Source organism: Mangifera indica, chromosome 4, assembly GCF_011075055.1.
Source record: "Mangifera indica cultivar Alphonso chromosome 4, CATAS_Mindica_2.1, whole genome shotgun sequence".
NCBI lineage: Eukaryota > Viridiplantae > Streptophyta > Magnoliopsida > Sapindales > Anacardiaceae > Mangifera > Mangifera indica.
In genome coordinates this window covers 14,934,674-14,961,216 of record NC_058140.1, presented here as the reverse complement: position 1 = coordinate 14,961,216, position 26,543 = coordinate 14,934,674, and the positions used below count along the sequence as shown (strand labels likewise).

The window sequence follows — 26,543 nt, the reverse complement described above, 5'->3', positions numbered from 1 at the left end:
TGTGATGTCCCTTTCTTAACCTAAATTGTTGAAAAGGGAAATTTTAAAAACAATGGTTTTTTGGGTGTCCAGACAGACAGGCCTTTGTTGGTGTAATTTGTCTAACAGTCAAAGTCTTTAGGGGCTTTCTTGGAATTATTTTCTTGATGCCTCTATTTAATTGTAATTTCATCTGTTTTATAACAGTTTGGTTGAGAATATTGAATAAGAGTTTTTTAGCTTGAGTGAAAATATGGACTACAATAAGTTAATGAATATATTTTGAATTACTAATTAGATATGATGACAACATTTATTTGAGATACCTAAACTTTAGATTTTTTTTTTTTTACGAGAAACTCTATCTGAATCGGTCATTCGCGTTAAAGTTTAATCAATCAATAATTGGTTTTATAACTGTTAAATCAGATCTTATATTCTCTCTTTGAGTTTGTGTAGGGATTTTACCGTTTCTGTAAATTAAACTACCCCTTGAAGACATAAACTTTAGAATTCATACTACCATAAGTTAATAAATTTTTTATTTGAATTATCCTTTTTATGGCTTAACAAAAACTTAATAATAAAAAATTTATATTAGTTCAAAAAGAATAAGAAAATTAATAATTTTAATAGTAAGTAAAATTATATACACAAATTTATATATAAAAAATAACGTATCATTATAAAATTACGTATAAATCAATTGTTTTGGAAAAATTATAAGTTTGAATAATAATTAATTGCTTGAACTTGGAAATTATGGCTGGGAATAAGGAGAAAATGAAACAAATAGATATTTGAATTTGTCCAATGAAATGCTTGTTATTTTTTTCCAAAAACATTTGGACATTTTTGTTTTAATTTAGACATTTATTGTAAGGTAACCTTGGAAAATAATCCATAGAAGAAAAGTCCAACAATTTCTTCTTCCATCCATTTAGAATCCCTCAATTATTTTGACAACTTTGCATCATAACAAATGTAATTAATTGATTTCACACCAATATTTTATAATATCATTTGTCATCTTGTTTTATATGTAGAAATTTTTCATCAGGACCATACCACCATTTATACATGATAGCAATCAAAACAATAAACTCGTGATCAAAATAAAATAATCAGCTCATGATCATGAACATATATATAGAAACATAGAATGAAAACCAATAGTTAAAACCGAGGACATTAGGGAACACTATCAACAACGTTAAGAGAAGATGTTCGAGAGAGAGAGACATGTCAGAGTGTGAGAGATATCATTGAGAGATCACTAGATAACTAGAAACCTAGTAAAAATGAAGATGTAACTTTTCAAAATTTAATTTTAGAAAAAAAATTATTAATTTTTAGGGTTTATAAGAAGAAATAAGATAAAATTTTATTTTTTTAATATCACTGATCAAATAACAAATTTACCCGTAAAACTTTAACCCTTATATAACTGGTCACATAACCCTCATATAAAACTAAATCATATAACTGATTTAGTAAATTATGATACTAAAAAAATAGTGTTTTTCTCCCTCAAATATAATTATTTTATTTTATTTTATTTTTGTTATAATTAGTAACATTGGATATGCATTAATCATAAAAGCACGATAATATAATTAGACTTTATTCATTAATTGTGAATATTCAAGAAAAAAATATAATACCCAAATAACAAACTTGATGATGTACTAATATTTATGTGGTAAAATGTCTAGTACTAACTTTACAATTTATAACTTTATTGGCCCAACCTAAGTAACTTATATTATTTCTAATATTATTTATTATCCATTCATCTTATATTTCACTTGTAATCTCTTTATTCGAAATTTTTAATAAATTTTATTTAAATTTCTATAAAATTAATGCAAAGACAAAAATGTCTTTTGCTTTTATTGAAGTTAAATAATAGATTGCTCCTAAAATTTTATAAAAATCTACAATTTAAACCTGTAAAAATGAGCCCACTTTTGTGACTCAAACTTGATTTGGATCTACAAAATCTCGCTCAAATCTTCTGTTGACAAGCTCCGTTTTGGTTAGGTTTTCTTATTTTTATCAACTTTGGGACATCTTGTTGTCCACACAAGTCTCAAGTACAGTCAAATCCTCTAACTCTCTTTGGGTGTTTTTCAATGCCGAAGAAATGAGAAAGAAGAAGAAGAAAAAAAAAATTAAATAAGATGAAGAGAAAAAAAGGAAAAAATAAAGTTGTATAGATGAAAATGTAAGTTTTTGTACTATTAAGAATATAAGTGATATTGATCTTATTATAATTATGAAAAAGTAATAAAAATACTCTTTAACTATTAAAACTAACATTTAACTTTGACGGATGGGTAAAAAATAAAATTTTCAAACTTATAAAATGAGAAAATCAATTAATCAAAGATTGGGTGGGAAACAGTGTTTCTCCAAATATAAATATAAAATATTTCTAAGTCTTACCTAATAAGTTGTGTTGTGGTGGATTTAAGGTGAATTATTAATTAATAATTAATTAATTAATTAATTAAAAAAATACTAATATAATGCCAGTCCTACAAAAGATTGTAATCTTAAGCTATGAAAATGACAGAGAGATTCTTGTGATACCAAAACAAACTGAAATAAAATCAAATTACAGATCACCAAGTTGGAAAATACACAGTTTGTTGTTGAAGAAGGAACTCCAAAACTTAACAAAAGAGGACAAACACTAGGCTCCAACAACGGTCATTTAACTTCCTTAATTTATTTCACTTAATCATTTTTATTAATTTTTAATTATAATCTCTAATAAATTAAAAATTATCTACTTCTTTGTGTTGAAATTATGACTATATATGAATTGAAAATCTAATACTTATTGATGAATTATTGTTGAAGCAAAGAATATGCCTTTCTACCACTCAAAGTTGATTGAGAATTTTAGATAAATAATGCAAGTGTGACATCTCAATGTTATTAAACAACATAATAATTACAAACTTCAACTCTACTCTTTTTGATTGACATGTTAAGAATATTTATTTATTTTAATAATGGGAAATCTTATCTGAATTGAATTATCATTTTTACAGAGCTGAATTAATTATATTGGATAAGATAAACCATAAATCCAGTTGTTAATCCCATAACCACTGAACAACTTTAACTTATATATATTTTTTATATATAAGAGTTTTCTCTTTTATCATTCAAACTACCTTTTAAGAGTTACTATAATTATTTATTAATTTAAGGGAAAATTAATGCTTTTGATCTATCAAAGTTTTCTTATGGTAAATTGGTGAGACTAATTAAAAGAGACAATGGCATCTACACATTATTTTATTTTATCTTTTGAAACAGTACTCAAAATGAATTGTCAAATTTTCAAATCATGATATGACACATGCTTTGTATATTATTATTTTTTTATATTAGAAATTTGTAAAAGGGGTATTGTTCATTAAAATAGATTATTTAATATATTATAATATGATATTTTTTAATTTGATCATTTACCTTTTATCAGACTATCACATCTACTTAAAATACAAGTACATCCCAATGACTTAAAATATGAAAAAGAAAATCTCTGAAATTTCAAAATTATATGTACATTTTTAATTATTTAATAAAAGTATTAGTATGATCAACTTTCTGACTTTAAATGTCTTAATAAGCTGACATTGTTACAAAATTTTTTTAAGTGGGGGTGAATTTGTCCAATAAGATTTATGGTGGCCTAAATGTAATCTTTCAGAACTGTCTTATGCATCATATAATCAGTCTGAACTTTGGCATGTTAGATTTTTAAATAAGAGGGTTCATTAAATTACTTCATATCCATTAGACCTTTCTTTTCAAAACCTAATGTGGTGTCAAAATATATAATAGGTTTATCCATTGAGAGTCTTTATTTAGAAAAGTTTAAAGGGAGGCAGACCAATAGTCTCATTTAGACTAATTTTAAAAACTTTATAGATTTAGAAAAATGAGACTCAGATATGTATTTTTATATACATTATTTTAATTTAATATTTTATAATTTATATTATATTCATGTGAATTACCCAAAAACCGACCTACTCTAACTATGAATGGGTTAACTAACCATAAATATCAAACCATCCTAAATAGGGAGTTTGTGGGCATGTGAAAGCACAAGAAAGGCTTGTGGTGGTCCATATGACGCTTGTATGACTTCCTTACGAGCCAACTTTTGCTAAAGAAAGATAAGAAATTTTTTTTTTTAAATGACAAAAAATCCTTTTTGAATCAAATTAATATTATATTAAATAGTTAAAATCTCTAGATTGTGATCGACCTTACAATAACTATACTAAATATCTCAAGGATTTGATTTTAATATAACATCACTAAGTTTCATATCTAAACCTTTTTCTTGAAGATTTCATATATTTTATCATTCAAACTATACTTCGAAGCAAATGAGGGAAACTTACAGAGAGAGAAAACAGAAATCCGAAATAGCAAGAAATAAACGAGAGTTAATGAATGAAGTTTAAAGGTTGGTTTATATGAAGAGTTTTGGCCTTGTTTATTTAAAACCAAATTGCAGAAATTCCAATTATCCCAACTAGAAAATTATCCCAGACTTCAATTCCTTTTTAACAATTTTGTAACGTTTTCAATGCAATCTACACTGCCAAAAAGGAAGATAATAATTTCACTAATTATGCTAACCCATTCGGCATCTATCTTCGTGGAGTCAAACTGCTCAGGTACCTTGATCACTTGTACAATTGCTTGAACCTTTTGCAGGCTTCTAGGACGTTCTGTCTGTGGCCGAAGGCACTAACCCTGACAAAACCTTCACCACCCGGTCCAAAACCGCTACCAGGCGTTGTAACCACGTGGGTTTTCTCAAGAATCTCGCTGAACACATCCCATGAGCTTCGGCCAGGGAAATGAACCCACACATATGGTGCATTTTTACCTCCGTATACATTAAAACCAAGTGAAGTAAAGGTATCCATGATGATTTTGGTATTTTCTTTGTAGAAACCAATCACCTCACGCATAGCCTGCAAATTTTCGAAATGCATAAACCTGTTAGCGCTAGAACTCACAACATGGGCTATATGCCTGTCTGGCCTTCTAGTGCTTAAATGAATTGGCTATTGCTTAAAGTATGACACTAACCCCAAGGCCTTCTGGTGAAAGACAAGCCAAACCACCAGCTTGAGAGATATTAGATGCACCATTAAAGCAAGTGCAAACAATTCTGTTGAAGTCCCTGGCAACAGGAAATCCATTGGAAAATAAAAGCTGTTTTGGAACCACAGTCCAACCCAGACGGACTCCAGTGAAGCCAGCATACTTGCTAAAGGATGAGGTCTCAATAGCAACCTGCAATAGCAAAGTGAAATTTATACATCACACAAAAAGCTAGATGCTATAATAGACTCCGGAGCTCTTTACATAAGAAAATTGTATTGTCCAACGAGAAACTGAATAAACAAAGGCAATTGATAAAACACTAAGAGGGAGAGAGAGAAAATCTAATGAGAGTAGCTCTGCATCCATAAAATGAATGACTGGCGGTAGAATTACCTCTTTGGCTCCTGGAATTTCAAAGATTGATCGTGGTTTATCATCTGATATATACATGGCATATGCAGAGTCATAAACAATGATTGACCCATTGTCCTTGGCAAACTTAACCAATTGGGTCAGTTGCTCCCTAGTTGCAACAGCACCAGTAGGATTATTTGGTGAACAAAAGAATATGATATCTGTCCGACCAATAGTTGATAAATCAGGGAAGAAACCATTCTCTGGAGAACATTTCATGTATTCAATTTTTCCAAACTTCTCCACATTCTTTTGAAACACTCCAGTCTGGCCCATAATAACACTTGAGTCTACATAAGCCTGCATATTGAAAAGGAAAGCTCCAGCGTTCAGAGATTCTCATTAACAAACACAGATATGCCATTGACTTGCAAAGGTTTTGTATTTTCTTCTATCTTCATTGTTCTTGCTTTCATATTTTCACTCAATTCAATCAAAATGACCATGTACCCTAAAAATCTGTTTTTTCTTACAGCATATCTTATCCAGTATAATGCAGGTACGTGTTTAAATTCATCTAACAGAAGCTAATTGAAAGCCCAGTTGACTATCATTTTATTCTGGTAAAAACCTGACAAGTTAATTTCCTATTCATGACAGATGGTAACAAGGTAATGTCAGGACTACAGATTCATTATGCATAATAATACCATCATATGAAGAATCATGTTTATCAAAGATTTTAAAGGAAATAAACAATTGTGTGAGACTAACCCAATATAATCCTTTGATTACATCAAAATTCATAGTTTTTAAAGAAGAAAACAACACACTCATAGTAAAATTATCTTCCAATTAAATGAAAATAAAAGAGAAAAATGGATTACCGGGTATGATGGATCTTGAACCGCTATGGTAACATCAGAACCAAAAACAATCTACCACAAATTCAAGAGAAACTGGATAATTTTCATGGAGAGCAAAATAATAAATTAGCCCATAAAAACTTTTGCAAATGCAAAAACATAAAACCTGAAGACGAGATATGTCACATTTTGCACCGTCCGAAACAAATATGTCATCTTCCTCGATGCTAAGATCCTCATAAAATGCTGAAGCAATTGCAGCTCTCAATGGCTGCAAAGTATGACAAAAAGAGGTGAAAAGCACGACAAATTACCACTTAACAACAGGCCAAAGTAATATTAAGCCCAGAAGAAGATTGGGCTCAGGCAAAAGCCAAACTAAAAACTTCAGAAAATATGTATTCAGCAATAATTCTCCAAAATATTTGATCACACATGATAATATGATATAAACATTTACAGAGGTAAGTGGCATGCATATAGTATATAAAGGCTGCAAAATTGATTTTTTATATACATAGCATACACGTATAATAAGAATACAAGTATACTCCTAAAAGAAATTAAATGAGTACTAGAATAAGTAACTTCTGAATGAAAATAATTATGTGCAATAATTATATATTCCACTTCCACATATAGCCTACTTATATCATGTTTTCTGTCTCTGCATATTTCAAGTTCTCAGTTCAAATGAGATGATAGAAAAAGCATGCAAGGGCAACAACATATGTTCAGCTAATAAGCAAAAATTGTTAATGAGTTCAGCCCACAAAAAAAGCATCAAGTCTAATCCGTAAAAAAAAGTAAACAACATGTGAATCAATAATGATAATACCAAAAAAAATGAATTTTCCACATACTTTTTCTCCTTGCTCAGGTCCATAACCAGTGTAACCCTCTACAGTCGACAGGGCGTAAGACCTCTGCCAAAAGAAAATAACTCAACCATGAATCAGCAACAAGACTGAATTTTCTTTTAGCAATTAGTACCTCTCAGATAGATAACAAAAAAGAAACATTTTTGAACGAGTACCTTTGCCATTGTAGAAGTTATAACTTCTGGGATTGGCTCAGTGGTGTCACCAATTCCAAGGCTAATCACTTGTGCATCTGGGTATTTTAGCAAGTGTGCAGCCTTTCTTCTGGCAATCTTTAAGATTTGAGGGGAAAAGACAAATTATAACTACCAAAAACTGTTGAAATTCTTGTCTGACACAAAAATAAATTTAGAAATCCCAATTGGATGACAACAATTTTGAGAGTATAATATTAAGAGCATCACTAACATAAAGCATCAATAACATAAAGCATCAATACAGACCTCTGGAAACAGGTAACCAGCTTGAAGTTTGGCAATATTTGCATTGCGTGAAACTTTTGTCTTGTAAGCTTCATGAAAACCAGGATTATATAAGAACAATTAAACTGAAACATGAGAAACACCATGAACAAGAGCTAGCAAAGAAAACAAATCTATTTAGCTTGTTTCATGATATCACATCTTGGGTTCTATTTCCCACATTTGCTACAAAATTTTATAAAACCAACATGCAGTAATATCAATCAAATAAAAAAAAAATTAGAAAAACACATAAAAGAAATACCCTTAATTTGAAAAGTGATCACACATTGAAAGAAAATTTAAAATTTCTCTATAAAATCCCATTTCCTACCAACCAGATAAATGAAACAAAAATGTTACACATATAAACAGATATAGCCATACTGCATGATTGGCACAAACGTATCATGGCACTTTACAGTATTTTGTATTCAGTGTTCTCATTAACATCTTTCAAATCAGAGGTCACACAAATAGTATGCGTCCAGTAACATTTCCAAGTAAATCAACCAAAACCGGTAACATTTAACAAGTCTTTACTACCAAAATTTAGATTCTATCACCAATATCATATAAAATGTTACATGTATGGCATTGCACATTTTAGGTAAATGAACAAATAAAAAATACCCATTTGCTCCTCTTGAGGCGTCGCAACACATTTGCAGACATCAATGCGTTTAGCTTGAATCGAAACGTTCAGCGTTCTTCATTAGATTACAGAAAAGAAAAATCCGTTAATAAAACGGAATTTATCTAAAGAAAACAACATATTGAACAAGTGAGTAAAGTGGAGAGAAAAATGGAACCCAAATGAAAAAAACTAGAGATAAGTTGTATTTCAACAAACAAATGGGTAATTTCATTGCTGTTCCAATTTCTCGGCGTCGTAACGAAAGTAGTACCTGGATTTTATTTTATCCGGAACCAGAAAAGCAGAGGAAGAAGAAGAGATGACTGAAGAGGAGATATTGTGAGTTAGAGGCATGTTCTGATGAAGAAGAAAAACTGCTCTGAGTGAAGCTGCAATGAGTGAAGCTGCAAAATGTCAACGATAAACCCTAATGGGCAGTAATAGTGTCTTGTGTTGTGTCGACGGCTCGAGCTTTGTGCTCGTCAGACGTCACTCATTCAAATTCCTTTTTTTTTTTTTTGGGTTAAGTCATTCAAATTTACATATTGGTGGCTGCGTGTACACTAAGAGAGAGACGGAGAATGGGTGAATTGGACTTGGATAGTGGAACTACTATTTCCCAATATTGATGTTTCTCCACTTTCTTTTAAGTAAAAAAAAAAAAAGGAAGATGAAGAAGAAGCAGCCAAAAGACTTATTCATATCCAATGTTTGGTACATCTCTAAACTCTAATTTGTAAAATTTAAAAAATTTAAATATCTATTTATATATTAAATTTTATTGTTATTATTAAAAATAAAATTATTATTTAGATATTTTATTTAAAAAAGAAAAATTTTATCTCTTTTTCTACTTTACTTTTAAAAATTAATAATTTTCTCTTTAATTTAGTTTTGAAAAAATAACTTTTTCACCTAAACTAGGATTTTATATTTTAGGATAATAACCACCCCTTCAAGGTTTAAAACATTATATTTATACTCTAAAAAATTTATTTTTTCTTTTTGATGATTGTTCTTCTCAACGATTTATTTTGACACGTTATCAACCCATCACTGACACTTCCTCTCCCTCCTCGATGTTTTCCAATCCTAAAATCACCAAAAATTTTATCAAAATAGTTGGATTTGTTGTATAAATTTGTGTGACAAATGCACAATTTGTGAGACGAAGTTGCACATTGGTCAATGCATGAATTAGACATCGTTCGATCAAGTTGTGCATCGGTTGACACATAACTCCATCTCTCTAATATGTGCAATTTGTCGCATAGATTCAAGCAATAAATTTAACCATTTTGATTAAATTTTTGGTGAAGGGAGATAAGGTGTCGATAGTGGAGTTAACGACACAATCGAGTGAATCATAAAAAAAAATGATCACTGAAAAGAGAAAATGTCTTTTTTGGGGTATAAACTTTAACAATAACAACAAAATTTAACAGACAGATGAGTATTTGAATTTTCAAAACTTAGTGAGTGAGAGTTGAGCATGCACTAAACCTTGGGTGGGAATAAGTGTTTTGGCCTAAAAAAAAAAAATCAAATGTTAGTTTTAAGTTCATAAAACATATAAAAAGAAATTTTATATTCACTCAATTTTAATTATTCAACTAGATTTATAGATAATATATCATATGACTGAATATTATTTTATTTTTAATTTAAAATTACTTATTTAAGTATTTAGTCAAGTACTTAAAATTAGGTGTATGATGTTATATTGACTATATAAATATTGCAACATTAATATCCTTAACACAATTAAAATATAAAAAATCTATTTCCTTTCATCCAATTTAAAATTTTATTTCTTAAACTTATATATTCAATTGTTAAAAAAAAAAACACTAATCCTATTTTTTGATGAGTCTCAAATTCATAATCACATTAATTACTATTAAAATTAGGGTTAAAATCGCATTGAAATGGTGCAATATAATCAAAATCACACAATCTCAATGTGATTTTGGTTCTTATATTACTGTGAGTTAAACATTATGCATTACAATGTTGGGTTGGTAAATAATAATAATAATAATTTTGGTTTGGTTCAAATTTTACCAGTTTTTGTCAAGTTATTGTGCATCCATGATATTGATGCTTGATGCTGGACTATTTTGGTTGATGAAATGGGGTGTATCGAGTAACAATAAACTGATTATCACAAACCTTCTTCAAGATGGGAAACTGTCAAGTTCAATCCTTCCATAGTTCCATGGATAATATTCTGCTGTTTCCTCTTTTTCGCATTTTGCATCTACCGAAGTCTCTCTTCTAATCAAAGCTGCTCACAAATAATCTTGGCCTCTGATTGCATAAAGTTCTGTAAACTCGTGAGAAGGAGAAGCCGCACATCTGGTCATTTCGGTCGCCAGAAGAAGCTGCATCTCACTGGAAAAAACCGTCTGCACATTTAGATGAAGAGAAATGATGATTTTTTTTTTGTTTTAACCTTCACCGCTTGTTCCACTGTGAGGGTTCAGATTTTGTGGAGCTGGTTATAATTCAGATATTGTTTATGAAACCTAACAATTGCTTGATCCTTGATGAGTCAATGTTACAGAAAACCAAGTACTGGCAAGCTTAAAATGTTCCTATATCTTCTTCATTCATTCTTTTTCAATCTGTGCGTGTGTTCAACTGTAAAAGCCAAGTATTTAGAGGGTCATTCAGTGTTATAGTATATGACTAGCAAGAACAAGAGATGCAGACATGAAGCGAATACAGAAAGAATTACACAATTTTTTCAAGCAAGAAGTATGAAATAAGAGGCATGTCCAATTTTTCTTCCTTGAGGTAGTCATCATTGCCCTTGATGCACATGTACATCATGAGTAAACGGGACCATTGAAGGTAATTCTAACCTTTCAGTTTGTGGCCAGTGATAGGTGTCGTTGAGCTTTCCGATCCTCCATTGTTATTCATAATCAAAGAGATATAGGAGGATGTGAAATCAGACGATGATGCAAAGGCGGCTGCATTCATGGCTGGATTTATGCCAAACCCAGAAATAAAAATTTCTCTTTGATGCATCTTATACCCTAGAGTAGTCATTTAAACTTGTCTTTGCTCATTTAATTTCCCAGATTCTGTAATCTTCATGGCTGCTAAGTCACCTTAGTATAAAAAAATTCCTAGTGCTTCAGAAATTCAAAGCAAGAAAACTTATATTTTGTAAAGGGATGAATTACTAATTATATCCCTACCACATCGACAATACACCCATGAACTTCTTCATCACTTAACCACATTAACTATATTACAGTGAAACTCACAACACAGTATTTTAGGGTTTAGACACAGCCAACACAAATTTATCTACAGCCAGACATTTTGTATTGACAATCAAACTATCAATACAATCGAATATGAATATATATATATATATATATATATATATATATATATATAACGTAGACGAGCTCTCATTGGATGATCTCCAGATCTAAATGCGGTGGGGCAGAGAGCTGCAAATGTGCTCTATGTTAGTCCCAATTTCAAGTATGTAATCACAAATATATATATATATATATATATATATATATATATATATATATATATTTGTGATTACATACTTGAAATTGGGACTAACATAGAGCACATTTGCAGCTCTCTGCCCCACCGCATTTAGATCTGGAGATCATCCAATGAGAGCTCGTCTACGGTTAGCAACTTCAGTTTCTGCAAATTAACACAAAAGAAGAATATTAGACAAAGTGTTTACCTGCAATAAGGGAGACTTCAGAAGAAGCTGAGTATGAAGAAATCATATACCGTGATAAATTGAGGAGGATCATCAAGGCTTGTTGAACCTAGAACAATTTCCCTGTTCAGCTTTGTTGTGAGCTTGTGGCATACCCTTAGCTGAGAATGAGTAAAAGTTTACTTATTTTTTGGCCACGATAGCAAGTCGTTTACACATGAATAGAAAAAGCTTTTATACCTCTGATCTAGTGGCTCCGCCAACAATAAATACAAAAATTCGTTGACCCATCTTCTTGAAATCACTGGATGCATGTCTTAGTACCGGTTCACTGTACAGAAATAGAAGCAACCATCGAGACTTTCATAAGGATAACAAAAGCTACTCTTTTCACCAAGGCAGTTCACAATTGTGAAGCAGTAATAACAAATGCATTGGGGATGTAGTATTATATAGATTCTATAAAAGTTTATTTCTCAAAAGAGGTAATGCAACAATGCCCCAAAGGAGTAACGAAGAAATTCAAAACTGTAAAACAGAAAATCCCCAAAAAGAAACAAAAGGAAAATACAAGAAGGAAATCTTTTCAGATGAAAGAGAAATCCAGAGTAAAATTGAACAGCTAAAGTTTAAGGAATATTAATCAACTCAGAAACAGTGAAAGAATGACCTTATTGGGTAGAAAAACCAAATAGGTGACTACCTCAACAGGCAATGGCTATAGATGAAAATAAATGAATGTCTCTGGTTTTGACAAGAAATTAAAAGTCAATTTGAATTTTAAAATGATGTTTACCACTTCAAGTAAACCATGAACGTTGCAGGTTATAGGTTATCCCATCCATGAATATATGCAAAGAAGAGCAGATAAATATTCTTATATATATGTGTGTGTGTGTGTGTATAAAACCTTGAATATCCATCAACATCATCAGCTGTTCGAGCCCGAGCCCATGTTGCTGTCCGTCTAGATCTCATAGAATGTGCTGGTGGATTTTGATTTACTAATGCTGACTGTGTTGTCCCATGGAAAGTTGGACTAGGGTCATTCATACATGGATAATCATCCCTTGATAGTTCTCTTTTACTAAGTTTCTCAATAAGTTCCTGAAAGATGCAAACAATTGCTTTTAGCAATTCCATGAAGATCAATAAGAGGTTCCAAAAGACAGCAACATAGGATATTATGCAGCACCTCGATCTTCACCAAAATCATAATCTATAGGAGGCAACATACAATCAAAGCTAATGAAATTAAACTACAAAAGCTTCCTCGCCAGAAAGTAGATTTAAGTTTCAGGCTCTGCTTTATTACTAGAACACTTAAGAGTAATAAAATTTATAAAGTAAAAATAAAAAAGGAAAAAGATGGATAGAAACTGGAATCAATAAAAAATATATCATACTAGGTAACTTGCAACTACAGAACCATTTGCTTCTCCATGTCCCTAAAATTGAAGTTCAGAGTTATAACCAACAATTCTAACTTAGAGTCTCCACCATACATTCATGCGCACACACATGAGATTTTGGGCAAGGAAAGAAAAATTTATTAATTAAAAGTCCAACAAAAAATGTATGAAGGATATACTACACAGATATTCCAAATCAACTAGAGAAAAAAGTCTAAGAAACATAGAATAAGACACTTCAAAACTTAAAGGAATGGCTTTTATTACCTACTTTATTAGCTGTGTGCTATTTGCTTACTCATAAGCACAGGAAAATACAATGACATGTTAACTAGCTAATGGTTGGATACATGTGTATTGTATTAATGATATATGAATATGTGTATGTATGTGTCACGTGACAAATTTTTCTACCTAAGTAGACATTTATCTATTACAATACTTTGGTTTTTGAGCACTCTATAAGAAATATTTCATTGTCCCCAATCAACTTGAAAATTGGTAAGCATGGTCGTGTACTAAGTACATGAGCGTAAAACATGACACATGGTTTTTTGAATCAATAATTCATAAAAAGATGTTAAAAGTCAAATCAATAATTCATAAAAAGATGTTAAAAGGCCTAACACAAAAATTTTTAATGGTCTGTGTATGTAACCTCTTGCTTAAAGTGTACAATGTTGCTCACAAGAAATTTTCAAAGGGCATTGCACTACAATTATGGTGCTACTATTTCATTCATGTAAGTATTGTATAGTTGTGCCATGTACAGGCATGCACCATGAAGTGATGGTGCAGACAATATATTTCTCAAACCTATGGATCTTGAAAATTGTAAAATTCAATGACAACTTACAATAACATATATATATGATACAACTATGTGAAACAACTTTTTTAAAAGTACCTCAATCATTGGGTAAAAGCGTGACAATTGCCATGGTTCTTCTTCACCAGTGCGGTCTTTCCTGACTCCTCGCTTCTTCTACAATTAGATGGCAAGACAATGAGACACACGAACTTCACTCATTTGTTATTAATGAATATCCAACAATTAGAAAACCAATTACACCAAAATATGTTTACCTTATGAATATCAAATTTAAGAGTAAAGGCTCCAGATGCACTTTTTTTGCTATCCGAAGATCCTCCCAGCAGTCTCATATTATTCACAGCAGTCATATCATCAGGTGGTAATTTTGCTAACTGAAGTATCCACAAGATGAGCAACAATGAGAAGATAGTGAGAGAAACAAGCCAATAATAACAAAAAATAAAAAGTAAAATTGACGTCCATAACGAAAATGTCAAAAGATAATGTCTGCAAGCACATCGTTGATTAAATTTACCATTTCAAATCAGCAAGGCAAAGATAAAACAAAAACGAAGATAAAGGTGTTGACCTTCATCAAATTGATACCCTTTTCACCATCAAACTTCTCAGGATAAATGGCTGCAGCAATCATTAACAAACGCAACTTATTTTCACGAGTTACATCCTGCATAGAAGCAATAATTTGATTTTACAAATTATATTAACTATTTGTGAAAAATCCATTTATTTGTAATACATGTTCACACCTCTTTTGTAGACAAAAATTTAATTACATCCTTCAGTCCTGCATCTCCAAAAACAAGATCCTGCTCCAGCTGCCCAAGTTCTCGAAGTCCTATCTCTCTAATGATTCTGTTGACTTTTCCCGCAATCTGCACAATAAAACTATTTTGCGTTAATCCATGGCCACTTTTAAAAGAAAAATTAGGGTTCTTGGATCATTAGAGACTTAACCTAAACATTTGTACATTTATCTAGCCTAATAATTCAGTTTGACATATTAGTTTGATCATATTCTCAAGGGGTTATGGACTGATTTCAGACTATGAAAGAACAGTTAGCCAAAAAATAAGAAATTATAAATGGGACAGCAGATACATTTTGAACCAAAACATGAATCAAGTTGAACACAGTTTTATTCTTGAGCAACTTAAAATAATCTAATAAAATGATAAATTTAGCCTGACAGGATAACAGTAATTGCCACACTAGTGGTACAGCAGGTCTGAGACAAAAACAAGTTTGTCTAACCATTCATTTAATTTAGAGTCACAGTGAATTTAGATTTAAAATATCTCATTAAATTGAAAACCTACAATAAAAAATACTTCCATAAATTTGTGTGGACAAAGTTGTCCACCATTATAGAGTATCAATATGATATTAACATGTAAACCTATCCAAAAAGAATATATTGACATGCATATTAAAATAATTACAAGAGAACTGTGCATAAGAGACAAGTCAATCCACAGTATACGAGATGTCTATATCAGATCCAAGCAACACTATGGCAATACAAAATGATCTTTAAAATGATAGGGATTAAGGCAGATGTGAAAAGAAAGTTAACTGAAATACTGAAAGATTAACCTTTAATTGATTTTTTTTCATTCTAAACTTACCACATACCCCACCTTATCTCATGCAAAAGCACAAACTAAATTGACCCTTCCCAAGGTTGGCATGAGGCAGATTTAGTACTTAAACCTCTTGCACCAAATCAGCTAATTCTCTTAAGAACAGTGATTTCATTACAGCTAATAAGTTATCAATTACATATAAACAAGACTATTGTTCATGGACTTATCACAACATAAATACATTGAAAAGATGCTCAAAAAAGCAGAAGTACCAATTCATGACCTCTTCACTGGAAGACATCATTTTAGTGGAAAGTTAGCCAAATGTATCTTATGGCAGCAAAACATAACTGTCGATGGGAGGACATTATAGTTAAAGAATCTTGACACCAAAACAGTGCACTGAAATTTAAATAATGTGAAATCTAAAATCAATTCGTGGTCACAACAATTGGGAATTTGCACTTTCCCTAAATCTCAAGACAAAAGAACAAGTTGTGCACCGTGCTTCTTCATCAGCTTGCACTATAGAGAAAAACATTTCATTGTGATCATCAAAGCTCCGTTTTCTTTCTGTTTTCCTTTCTATAATTTTATTTTTGTTTTTTGTTTTCTGGGAAGGGATGATAGGATTCTACAATTTCAACCAAACATACTTGAAAAACTTAATTGCCGTTATCAAGAAACTAACCTCTACATGGAGGGAAAGCTTGTCAATTTGCTCACTGTATTGTGGCAAAGCTTGAACCATCTTTTGCAAATCCTTTGTAGAAAGCTCACCACCATCTCTATTCAACAGACAATCTTCTAGGTCAAAAACATATCATGAAAGTAACACTCTTGTTCAAGCTTCAAGACAGACTAAAATAGGAAACATGCACAGCCTATACTCACATAAAACAAATACATAAATTTATACAAAAAAAAGTATAATATAACTCCAAAAAAATAAAAAACTAAAAACCACAACAGCAGCAAAAATTAATACTAACATATTTTATATTAAAGAACAAAACTGCTAATAGAAAAGGTCCACAGCAATATTTGAATAATGAAGTAAGGTGTGTGTAATTTCAACTTGGCAGCAGATATCTCATTGTACAAATATCTTGGTCAACAATCGGCCTAAAGTCAGACATGAAAATCACTACTTACCCTCAGCTGAAGGAGTGTATGTGTGTGTCTACAAGTTCCGATGTTTACTTCACAAGGGCAGCTTTAATTGATGGAAATTTGGGTAGTCAGTCACTAGGTAATCAAATCCTAGTTTATTTATTCACCAAATTATAATATATGCTATAATATCACTGTTCATGTGGACAACATAGTTTTCTACTTAATTCCTATTATCATGTCTGTTTCAATAACCAACTCATTGATCCACTCATAAATGCACAAGATCTAAACGAAGTCTCTTAAGATGTTTAATACTCCAACTAATTATATGATTTACATTTTACTTTGAATAAAGAATAAAACCGACTGAACAAAACCTTGTATCAATAAATAAAAATGAGAATAATGATGCAAAAATTATGGTATCTGACTTTGGAATGGCCAATATACTAAAATGCACTGAAAACCCTATTTTCTTCATAATTAATGATGATAATATATTATATTAATCAAAGAAAATGATTAAAAGTTTCAGACTATCCAGGTTAAAGTTCCATCCTTACCTAAGATGTCACAACCTTTCAGCCACTATGTTTCATTATTATTCATTGGCTTTCAGCATCTTACACTGCTACCAAACATATGGAGGTGATAAAAATATCAATTTCATATGGCTTACATGTTCAAATTTTATAGGTAAGGCATTAACAAGTTGGCACAATGTACCACATAATTTATATAAACTAATAAAACAGATTCTTTGTGTTTAGAATTAGAACACAAGGACAGAAAAAGTGAGTAAAACACATTCTCCAATGTTATCATGCTACTGCTGATAAACTTTCACCGACCTTGAACCATGTTTAATTTGTGCAGCTTTATTTTTTGATATGAAGTTGGTCATTTTTTCATGCAACCGTTCACTAGCCTGATGATCAAGAGCATTAGTGCAACAAATATATATTATAGAAAAATTCACAAAATGTTCTATAAATTATAAGAAGAAGAAACATCAACATACATCTGCTATATGTGCATGGCGAAGTTCAAGCCAGATAGGATCATGTTCCTCCAAGAGAACTTCTTTCTTCTCAGGTGGACCACCTGTTTTACTAGGAACCTGTTGTAATATGTAATTCTTTAATATAAGATAACCAAAAGGGACCCACCAACAGATTCAAGATCGAAGATAAAACTTCAAAAACTATAACTTACCTCATGCACATATTTATTTCCTTCTATGTTCAGTAAATCTCGGCAAATGGCATCATATGTCCATTCATGTATTATAGGAGCAATCTAGAAATGCAAAATCAATATATTATTGCGAGAAATAAAACAGGTAACAGCAGTAAGCTTCAAAACATTTCTTTTCCAACAGGTGCATCCAAAAACCTGATCAACCGAACGGTCAAGGATTAGCAATTCGCACGTTTCTGTCTGAGGGAAATTCTTAATAATTTGCTTATATTTCACAAGATGGTTCCAAACTCCAGCAGCAAGCTTTGTAGGAATTAGATCACGAAACGTAGTCATTGTCATTGCATCAAGTGATTTGGCAGCTCGATAGCGCACAGAAGGAAATTCCTAAACATCAAATAAAAACACGCCTTAGAAAATTTGCAATTCATCAAAATCAACGTTAAAAAATCACTACCTTCAGTGAAGCAAAAACTGTTGCAATACGGGTAGCCATCACATTCAAACACGCATCACCTTTGTAAGTATTTTCCTCATCACAGAAAAGTTCCTCTAAGGCCCTTTCATTATCAGTGACAAAACCCTGTATCAAGAAAGCCACGGTTGACCAAAGTAATGAAAGATCATATGGGCTTCAATGTTAGATGAGTAACAAGATGCCGATATGGAAAGAAGCATCAATATACTAAACTATAAACAAGGGAGATAAAAAATTCTTGATAACAGGCCATAAGCAATCTGAGCCCAAAACTTTACTTTTAAGTCCGTCAAAATGCTCCATAAAAAATTCATTATTCTAGACCATGGCACATACAAACAATAATAATATAAAGATGAATGAAGGCCATTTTCACCCATAAACATGATTTCAAAAAGCCAAAAGTTTTCGTTGCCAATATACTTTTATAAAAAAGTTAAAAATACGCAAAAGTCTGTTATCATAAATGGTGTTCACACTTCCCTTAATGAATTGCATTATGTAAACAGTTTCCTCTAAGAAAATAAGTTTATATGTAGCACCGCATAAAATAACAAATAGCAAAGAGAACAGAAGCATTCCATGTAACATTACACAGTAACTGCATACTCTGCGTAAAATCGATGCCCCTATGTTAAGTAACCTTAAAAAGAGATTTAAAAAATATAGAAAGCCTGTTATCTAGATTCGGGTAATATATCATAGCAAACACGAAATAAGATGTCTGGTATTCTAAACCAGGTGAATGTCATAGCATGACTTTAAAAAAAAAGGCCTATCCTGATCCAGATGAAACTTTAGAGGATGACTATCAACAGTCAGTCTGGTATCATTGCATCATTTGTGACCTTCACATGGACTCACAGTTATTCATTGAAACTTCACTATCTTTAAACAGCACATAGAATCTGGTTGTCAATAACAATCTGATAAATGCTATTTAATAGATCAGGAAGAAAAACGACCATAGAAGTTGGCAGCAACTAGACAAACAGAGCAGTTAGGAAAGTGAATCAAATTACTCATTATCATCCACGAATGGATACAGGATTCAACTCAGTGAAGTGCATCATATACCTGGCTGTCCATTGCAAAGTACTCCAAATTCATCTGTATAATCTCAACCAAACGACAAAATATAAGTATGTAACAAATTCCAAACCAAAGAAGCAAAAGAGAAGGCAACAAATTGAATAATGTAATTTGATTATGAAAGGTAATCATTTAAAAGAACAAAAAACAAAGCAGGAGAGTTGACCTCGCTTAGTGCACCTATGCGAGGTGAGACAATTGTATCCTTCTTGATGTGAGACACCAATTCTCTAGAAATAGGTGAACTGAAGAAAACAAACGCCCTTCCACAAACCAAAAAATACATATAAATTTTATGACTGAAAAAATAAAACGCAATACACACACACATATAGATATTAAAATTCACACAAAAAGCAATTGAATCAGTAAAATGGACACATACTTCTTATACAGAGGTGACCTTCCAGACATGTCCGACAAGAACATGGTAACACTGCAAAAAAAAAAAAAAAAGAAATATATAGATAAGAAAAACAACTGACAGATGAAAGAGTGTAAATGAGAGGGTCTGTAGATACATCTTTGTTTCTTCTGAAAATAAATAAAGTTAATAAGTAAGCTCCTCAAATTAATGAGAATGTGTCCACAACTAGAATATAACAGATTTGTCATTTTCAAATTTACTCTTCTGTAAATTTGTACAATATAGACATAACATGTGATAAAATTCAGAAACAAACATGCAAGAAGACACAATAATGAAAGTCCATTTCATCTAAAAGATATTATGCAGGAAACTCAAATGAAGAACAGGACACATAAGACATCTAAGAGGTTAAATCCTTTGATAATAACACCAATCAAAGTTCAAATGATTAGAGTGGGTCAACAAATTTTAATTTAAAAAAAAAAAAGACAAAAAGAAAAGGAGAACCAAAGTTATCAAAGTTAATTTTCATCCTCTAAAGAAAAGCAAGCGAACAAGAATAATTACTCTAAGGTTCTCAGGTAGCATTATAGAATACCCATCACAGAGTTTGGAAGCATAACATTGGGAAATTAGAATAAAATCTCAGTTTTAGTGGGATTAGAATAGTGACAGTCAACTTTCCAAATTTTACTTTTTATATTTAACTGATTTTAAAAGTTAGTTCAAGTTGAATTCAAGTTAAAGGATCTTGGTACACTTCAGTAATTCTTGGGATTGGAAATTGTTAGAAGTAAATAGGGTATTTTTATCTCACAAAGGAAGTATGCCCTATCTCATTTAAAAGAAACAAGGAAAATTGGGTGTAAACCAGTTGGAACTCCTCTTGAGAGGAATTGGAGGCAAAAATATTCGAAGGACGATCCTCCAATAGATCAGGACTAATATCAATATTAGGTAAGTAAGCTAATTAACCTATCACTTACAAGGTCTAATATTGCCTTTGGTGGAGTATGGTAAGCCAATTTATGCACTCAGCTAAAAATGGCACCTAGAAGCTGAAAATCAGATTCTCCGATACTTAAAGGCAACCCTAAGAAAGGACTTTTATTTCAAAAGTCTGAACAGAGGGACACAAAAGGGTATCTTCATGATGACCGGGCTAGTGTTGTTGAAGACAAGTCAACAACAGGGGTGCTGCACTAAACTGTGAAGAACTTTGGAGACTTAGAGGCGCAAGAAACAATCGATCGTAGCCTAAAGTAGTGTGGAAACAGACTATAAGGCCATAGCTCTGGGAATTTGTGAGCTTATAAGGTTGGATAGGTTAAACATTACAGGATGAAACATGTGAGGACTGACTGAAAGTTCATCAAAATCGAGATGGAAAATGAGACTATTATCCTACCCTATGTTTCATCTCAGTCTCAAGAAGTTGATGTTCCCACAAAGGCCAAGTCAAAACACAAATTTGATTCCTTTGTAAGGAAACTGAGAATGATTGATATTTATTCACCAATTTGAGGAGAACCAAAGGAAAGCTAAAAATAGTTAAGTCATGATGGATTTTTGGGCATATTTAGTTTTACTGAAAATGATTTGTGTGATTGAGCTCCACTCATTTGTAAGGAAGCTGAGAATGACCCCAACATAAAGTAAGGAAGCTAAAAGGAAAACCCCACTATAAAGTACTCATTTGTGTGATTAAGTTCCACTCATTTGTAAGGAAGCAGAGAGTGATTGATATTTGTTCACCAACTTTTGTCTTTCATTTAAGTCATGAAGGATTTTTGGGGCATATACTTGTTGGGAGCTTTTAGTTGGTTTTCTCTATCATTTTTTATGATTAGCATTTTTGGATTGCTTGTTATACACACTTTCTTGTTTTCTTAAGCTTGTTCTTCTTTAGTGGATTGCTTGTTCACTTTTGTATAGCTTTACTCAGTACTACATACAACATAGTTTCTTATTAAAAAGAAAAATACTTGACTCATAAATTAGGCCGGGATTGATAGCGTCGATGTCTAGGAAGATCTTTTCTCAAAATAGTTTGCATTCATTAGTTGTATATTTGTACTCCTACCAATATGTGTGTGTGTAAAACATATTTTATTTTATCACAACACTCACAAAAAAATTGAGAGAAAGAGAGAGAACTAGCCTATTCAAGAAAAGCACAATATAAAGTACTTGGCAACCCCCTCCCAAATGAGCTAAATAACGAAAAGAATCTTAAATCATAGAAAATAAATAAATAAATGAACCTTGAAGACACGTAAATAAAAACAAAAAAACAAAAAGAACGTAACAAATAGTTATGGAAGGGTGGAAACAACTTTTTAACCAAACTATAGGAGAGAAAATATTTGACATAATTATGTTTAGAAAAAACAATAACAAAATAAATTACTTCTCTTTGGTTGGTTGGATGAAGTATATAGCATCCATGGAGGGCAATGGTTGTCTTCGCTTGTGTATGTCTTCCACCACTACAAGAAACAAATAAATCAATTCTATGTCATCGATATAAAATCCATTAATGAAAAATCTTAAGGCCTGCTTGGTTTAAAATTTTGACAAAATTTTTTGTAAAAACAAGGTAAACAAGAAAATAAAAATTAAAAATGAGTTAAGCTCAAAAGTTTCATCAAGCCATGCCTAAATTCAATCGTAAAGAGATAGCTTAGATTTTGACAAAAAAGAAGTTTTTATCTCTAACTTCTACAATTATTAACTCTGAAGTAATTTTTAGATATTAGATCAAACACAATTGCTGATATCAAAAACTCATAATATAACTCAAATTTTAGCTTCTATCTTAGTTTCTCAAATTATTTTTAGATCATGAACCAAATGTCAATTCAATGTAACTAATGTTTCCATATGGCAGGTTAGTAATTGTCTCGTCACCTAAACCAATAACCCAAAAGGTAAGCAACTCAATGAGATTTCCAATTTTCTAAATAAGAAAAATAAAATTAAGCCATCTTCTGACTTCAACATGTAATATCCTTCAGAAACTTCTTAACTGAACTAAAAACAATGGCATTGAAGGGGCATGGTAGCAATAGTGCCATCTATTCAGTCAGCTTTCTCACTCAACACTCAATGCTAGCTTTAGCCTTGGAACAGTAGCACTGTTCAACAAACAATTGACAAACCAAAACAGCAATGGCAAAATGGAATTCACCTACATGCATATTTAAGCCTTGTCCTCAAGAAAGAGAAGACACCACACTAACAGTTTCCAGATATATTCCAAAAAGTACTCATTTTTTCTTTTACAAGGAACAAGAGTGCACCCACAATTATTGTCATGTAATAACTGATATATCTTTGTTCCTAAGCACAAATATTGACAATTCTCTAAAAGAGACATTATAAATGTTCAAAGAATGTCCTGTTGACTCTTACATGAAACTCCTTCCTGTGTGATGTCTGCCATCTTGCATGAATAAGACATTATCTTCACAGTTAGTTTGTCCATGATAAGTACCTACAAAAGACACAAGAAACCACATGAATGAGAAATAAAAGTTTCCAGAAATGCAATAATATTTCAGCAAGACAGAACTAGTCAATAAAAACACGATCACAAAAAAGGAAAATAAAACCAACAAGATGCTTTATGTTGCATCTGATTTAATTGTCTACAAAAAAAAAAAAAAGTATCATCAAAAGGAAGAAACATGAAAAAGACAAAAAGGAGAAACAAAACCAGTATCCAATAATGCTTATGTTTGTAAATAAACATGAAGATTAAATTCTTGCCAAAATTGAGGTAGTCACAAACTTGATTTGAGACTATCAGATCTCATCTAAAGGATAAGTACATTTGCAGGGGAACTATGTCACAAAAGTCTATGGGCCTTGCTGGATAGAACAGATGAGCCATGTTTTTCAGCAGAACTCAAATCTGGTAACTTAATTTGGACAAACTCTGAATGTCCTATCTACACAGGTTGAGATAATTGTAAGCATCTGGGGATGAGGATGCCCATTTTAGTGTTTGTAAAGTGTTACTCATAAAAAATCTAAATAAATGTAAGTTCATTAAATATGCACCTTATGGCAAGGCATGACATCCATGCTGTGAACATAAAAACAAACAAATTTATAAACTAAAAACAACAAATATATCCTCCAAGTCAATCTAGGAGCTAGCAAAAATAAAGTACCCAGAAAGACACAAAAAACATTAAATACACACTGAGTATACCTTCCAGGTAAATTTTGAGTTCCCTTTTTTGGCTGAGCGAAGCATTTCATGCAATAATCCTGAACTCCAATTTAATATTACAATAGTTGTCAGTATTTTTACAGAGAAATTAGTAGACAGCATGCCCTGCTTAACTTTTAGAATATCCAAAAATAAAAATTGAAAAAATATTGCACCTGAGTTAGTTTCAGTAGATGGTGAAAAGAAACATTACGCAAAATAGATGATAAAAAGAAACATTATGCAGTATAGATTTTAATTTTATGACTGAAAATAGAGCACACGGCAGATGAGTCCTCAATAAAAAATCTCCTTTAATAATCCTTCTGTCACAATCAAGGTCTAGACTAACCAATTCCAGAGTACGATATCAAAGTGAGGAAAAATGCAAACTTTGACTATCAATTTTGCCAATACAGCACACCAAAGTGCTAAATACATGCTCCTAGAAAAGGCAACTACATTGGATAATTAGCTGTTAAAAATTAACTGTCAAAAATGCCTATATGCTCAGATCTATACTAGTCCTTTGGCTAAACTGTAGCAAGCAACAACTTTATGCTGCTGAAAGAAAGAACATAATTATCATAAATTTCTGCTATTCCTTCAAGAATAGCTATAATTACCATATTAGATTCCATGGTGAACAGGGAAAACAACATAGCCTAATAATTTGATTCTTGATTTGTATAACAATTTGTACATCCTAAAAGCTCTATGATGCTCTAAATTCATGCCTGTAAAAGGCATAAATAAACAAAAGGTTTATCTGAACACATTACTGAAAAAAAAGAAAAAAAACAGATATTACATTTCACATGCATCAGGACAATCAAAATTTAATTCTTTCAGAGCTTTTAACATGTTCCCTTAAGGACACAAGTTGGCATTTCCCTTTAGTGACCAATTCTAGTGGATTTATTTGCAACCTGACTTAGTCAATGCAGAGTCAATGCAAACCATATTTTATGTACTTCTGAATTAAGCATAGTTCTAGTACTATAATACTTCAGTTATTTTTTAAGTTTACAGAGACAAAAGAAACTCTGCATCTTTCAGAACTGGTGACATGAGCTGTAGCAATACCTTGTAAAAGTCTCATAGTCTATAAAAATTACATCTAACAACTATTAAATTAGCAATAGAGTATTCTCAAAATCTGCATAAACTTACATGCTTTGCTTACAGATGCCAATTGCAATTGCTTGAAATGCTAGTTGATATTTTCTAGTAATATCCTTTTATCTTTCTATTATTTCCTACTACTTTAAGTTTCAACAACCTGTCCATCACCCCAGCACCTCAACAGACCTAAACATCCAAATATTACAACTAAAATTAATAACGAATCCATCTGTAACCTACACAAATCAACCTGTAACCATATAATCCAAGTTTCAGTCCACAAATTCAAGATCCTACTCAGCATCACAGCACTGGCACCAAATTCACAGAATCATAATACAGCTTATAACAGTTGCATTCCCTAAATTTACATAAACCTCTTGTAATAGCAATTATCTTTTCAGAGGCATTCCATATATTACAATCAATCAAGAATAATCTTCCAACACTAAATCACTCCATTTATCAACTGAAATGCTTCGATAACACACCCGATCATAGAATATATGATTATGATAATCACGATGATGATTAGGTCTATCAATTTTGTTATTCAGAACTGAACTAAGAAAGAGCAAATTAAACGGCACTAACGTTCACGGCTGATTTGTTTGAAATTCTTATACTCGCCGCTACCGTACGACGACGAAGAGTCTGAATCCGAGTACGACATGTTCGAGTCTTCGAATTCTCCTTTGAACCGTGCTCAAACGCCGGGTCGAAAGATCCAGAAAAACACAGCGTTTTACAGAAACAATGAGAGATGGTGTGCTGGTTGAACAGACTGAGAAATAGTTTTGATTTCGTTAAAGCGACGTTAATTGAAAATTATTAGTAGGCGACCACTGTAGGTTGAAACAGTATTCTTCGCGCTTCGTATTTGACTGGGAAAATAAACGGACCGAACCGGACCGGAGAGTTTTGAAGCCATCAAATCTTACCATTTAAACCGCTCGTAGTAAATACTAATTGACATTTTTATCATCTGATTTCGGTCGTGAGACGACGTCGTATGGTATTCACGACTCGCTTCTGTACATATGCTTCTTTGATGAAGGTACGGAGTTTTTCCCTTTCT

The 26,543-nt window shown here is 31.7% G+C and overlaps 2 protein-coding genes across 7 annotated transcripts; both read right to left on the bottom strand.

Annotated features, from left to right (window-relative positions):
* Positions 1 to 4,461: 4,461 nt before the first annotated feature.
* LOC123213157 (LL-diaminopimelate aminotransferase, chloroplastic-like) lies at positions 4,462 to 8,958 on the bottom strand. Its single transcript, XM_044632533.1, has 10 exons — positions 8,601 to 8,958; positions 8,326 to 8,402; positions 7,675 to 7,742; positions 7,387 to 7,503; positions 7,214 to 7,276; positions 6,517 to 6,621; positions 6,372 to 6,422; positions 5,524 to 5,844; positions 5,113 to 5,319; positions 4,462 to 4,994 (listed from the first exon to the last, which is right to left on the bottom strand). The coding sequence occupies exons 1-10, from the start codon at positions 8,681 to 8,683 to the stop codon at positions 4,701 to 4,703; spliced, it is 1,386 nt and encodes a 461-aa protein (XP_044488468.1). The 5' UTR covers positions 8,684 to 8,958; the 3' UTR covers positions 4,462 to 4,700.
* Positions 8,959 to 10,252: 1,294 nt separating this feature from the next.
* LOC123213155 (SNARE-interacting protein KEULE-like) lies at positions 10,253 to 26,327 on the bottom strand. 6 transcript variants are annotated; one of them, XM_044632527.1, is made up of 22 exons: positions 26,060 to 26,327; positions 24,341 to 24,399; positions 23,536 to 23,617; positions 22,532 to 22,610; positions 20,137 to 20,187; positions 19,918 to 20,014; positions 19,737 to 19,769; positions 18,639 to 18,764; positions 18,377 to 18,568; positions 18,197 to 18,280; positions 18,003 to 18,101; positions 17,833 to 17,909; positions 16,557 to 16,653; positions 15,029 to 15,154; positions 14,851 to 14,946; positions 14,534 to 14,653; positions 14,355 to 14,432; positions 12,946 to 13,142; positions 12,276 to 12,366; positions 12,107 to 12,196; positions 11,894 to 12,013; positions 11,482 to 11,716 (listed from the first exon to the last, which is right to left on the bottom strand). In XM_044632527.1, the coding sequence occupies exons 1-21, from the start codon at positions 26,136 to 26,138 to the stop codon at positions 11,960 to 11,962; spliced, it is 2,007 nt and encodes a 668-aa protein (XP_044488462.1). In that variant the 5' UTR covers positions 26,139 to 26,327; the 3' UTR covers positions 11,482 to 11,716; positions 11,894 to 11,959. The 6 variants fall into 6 exon arrangements, with proteins under 6 accessions (XP_044488465.1, XP_044488466.1, XP_044488464.1 ...); XM_044632528.1 differs by having other exon boundaries at positions 11,482 to 11,719; positions 11,907 to 12,013; XM_044632532.1 differs by lacking the exon at positions 26,060 to 26,327 and adding an exon at positions 25,514 to 26,044.
* Between the last annotated feature and the right edge of the window lie 216 nt (positions 26,328 to 26,543).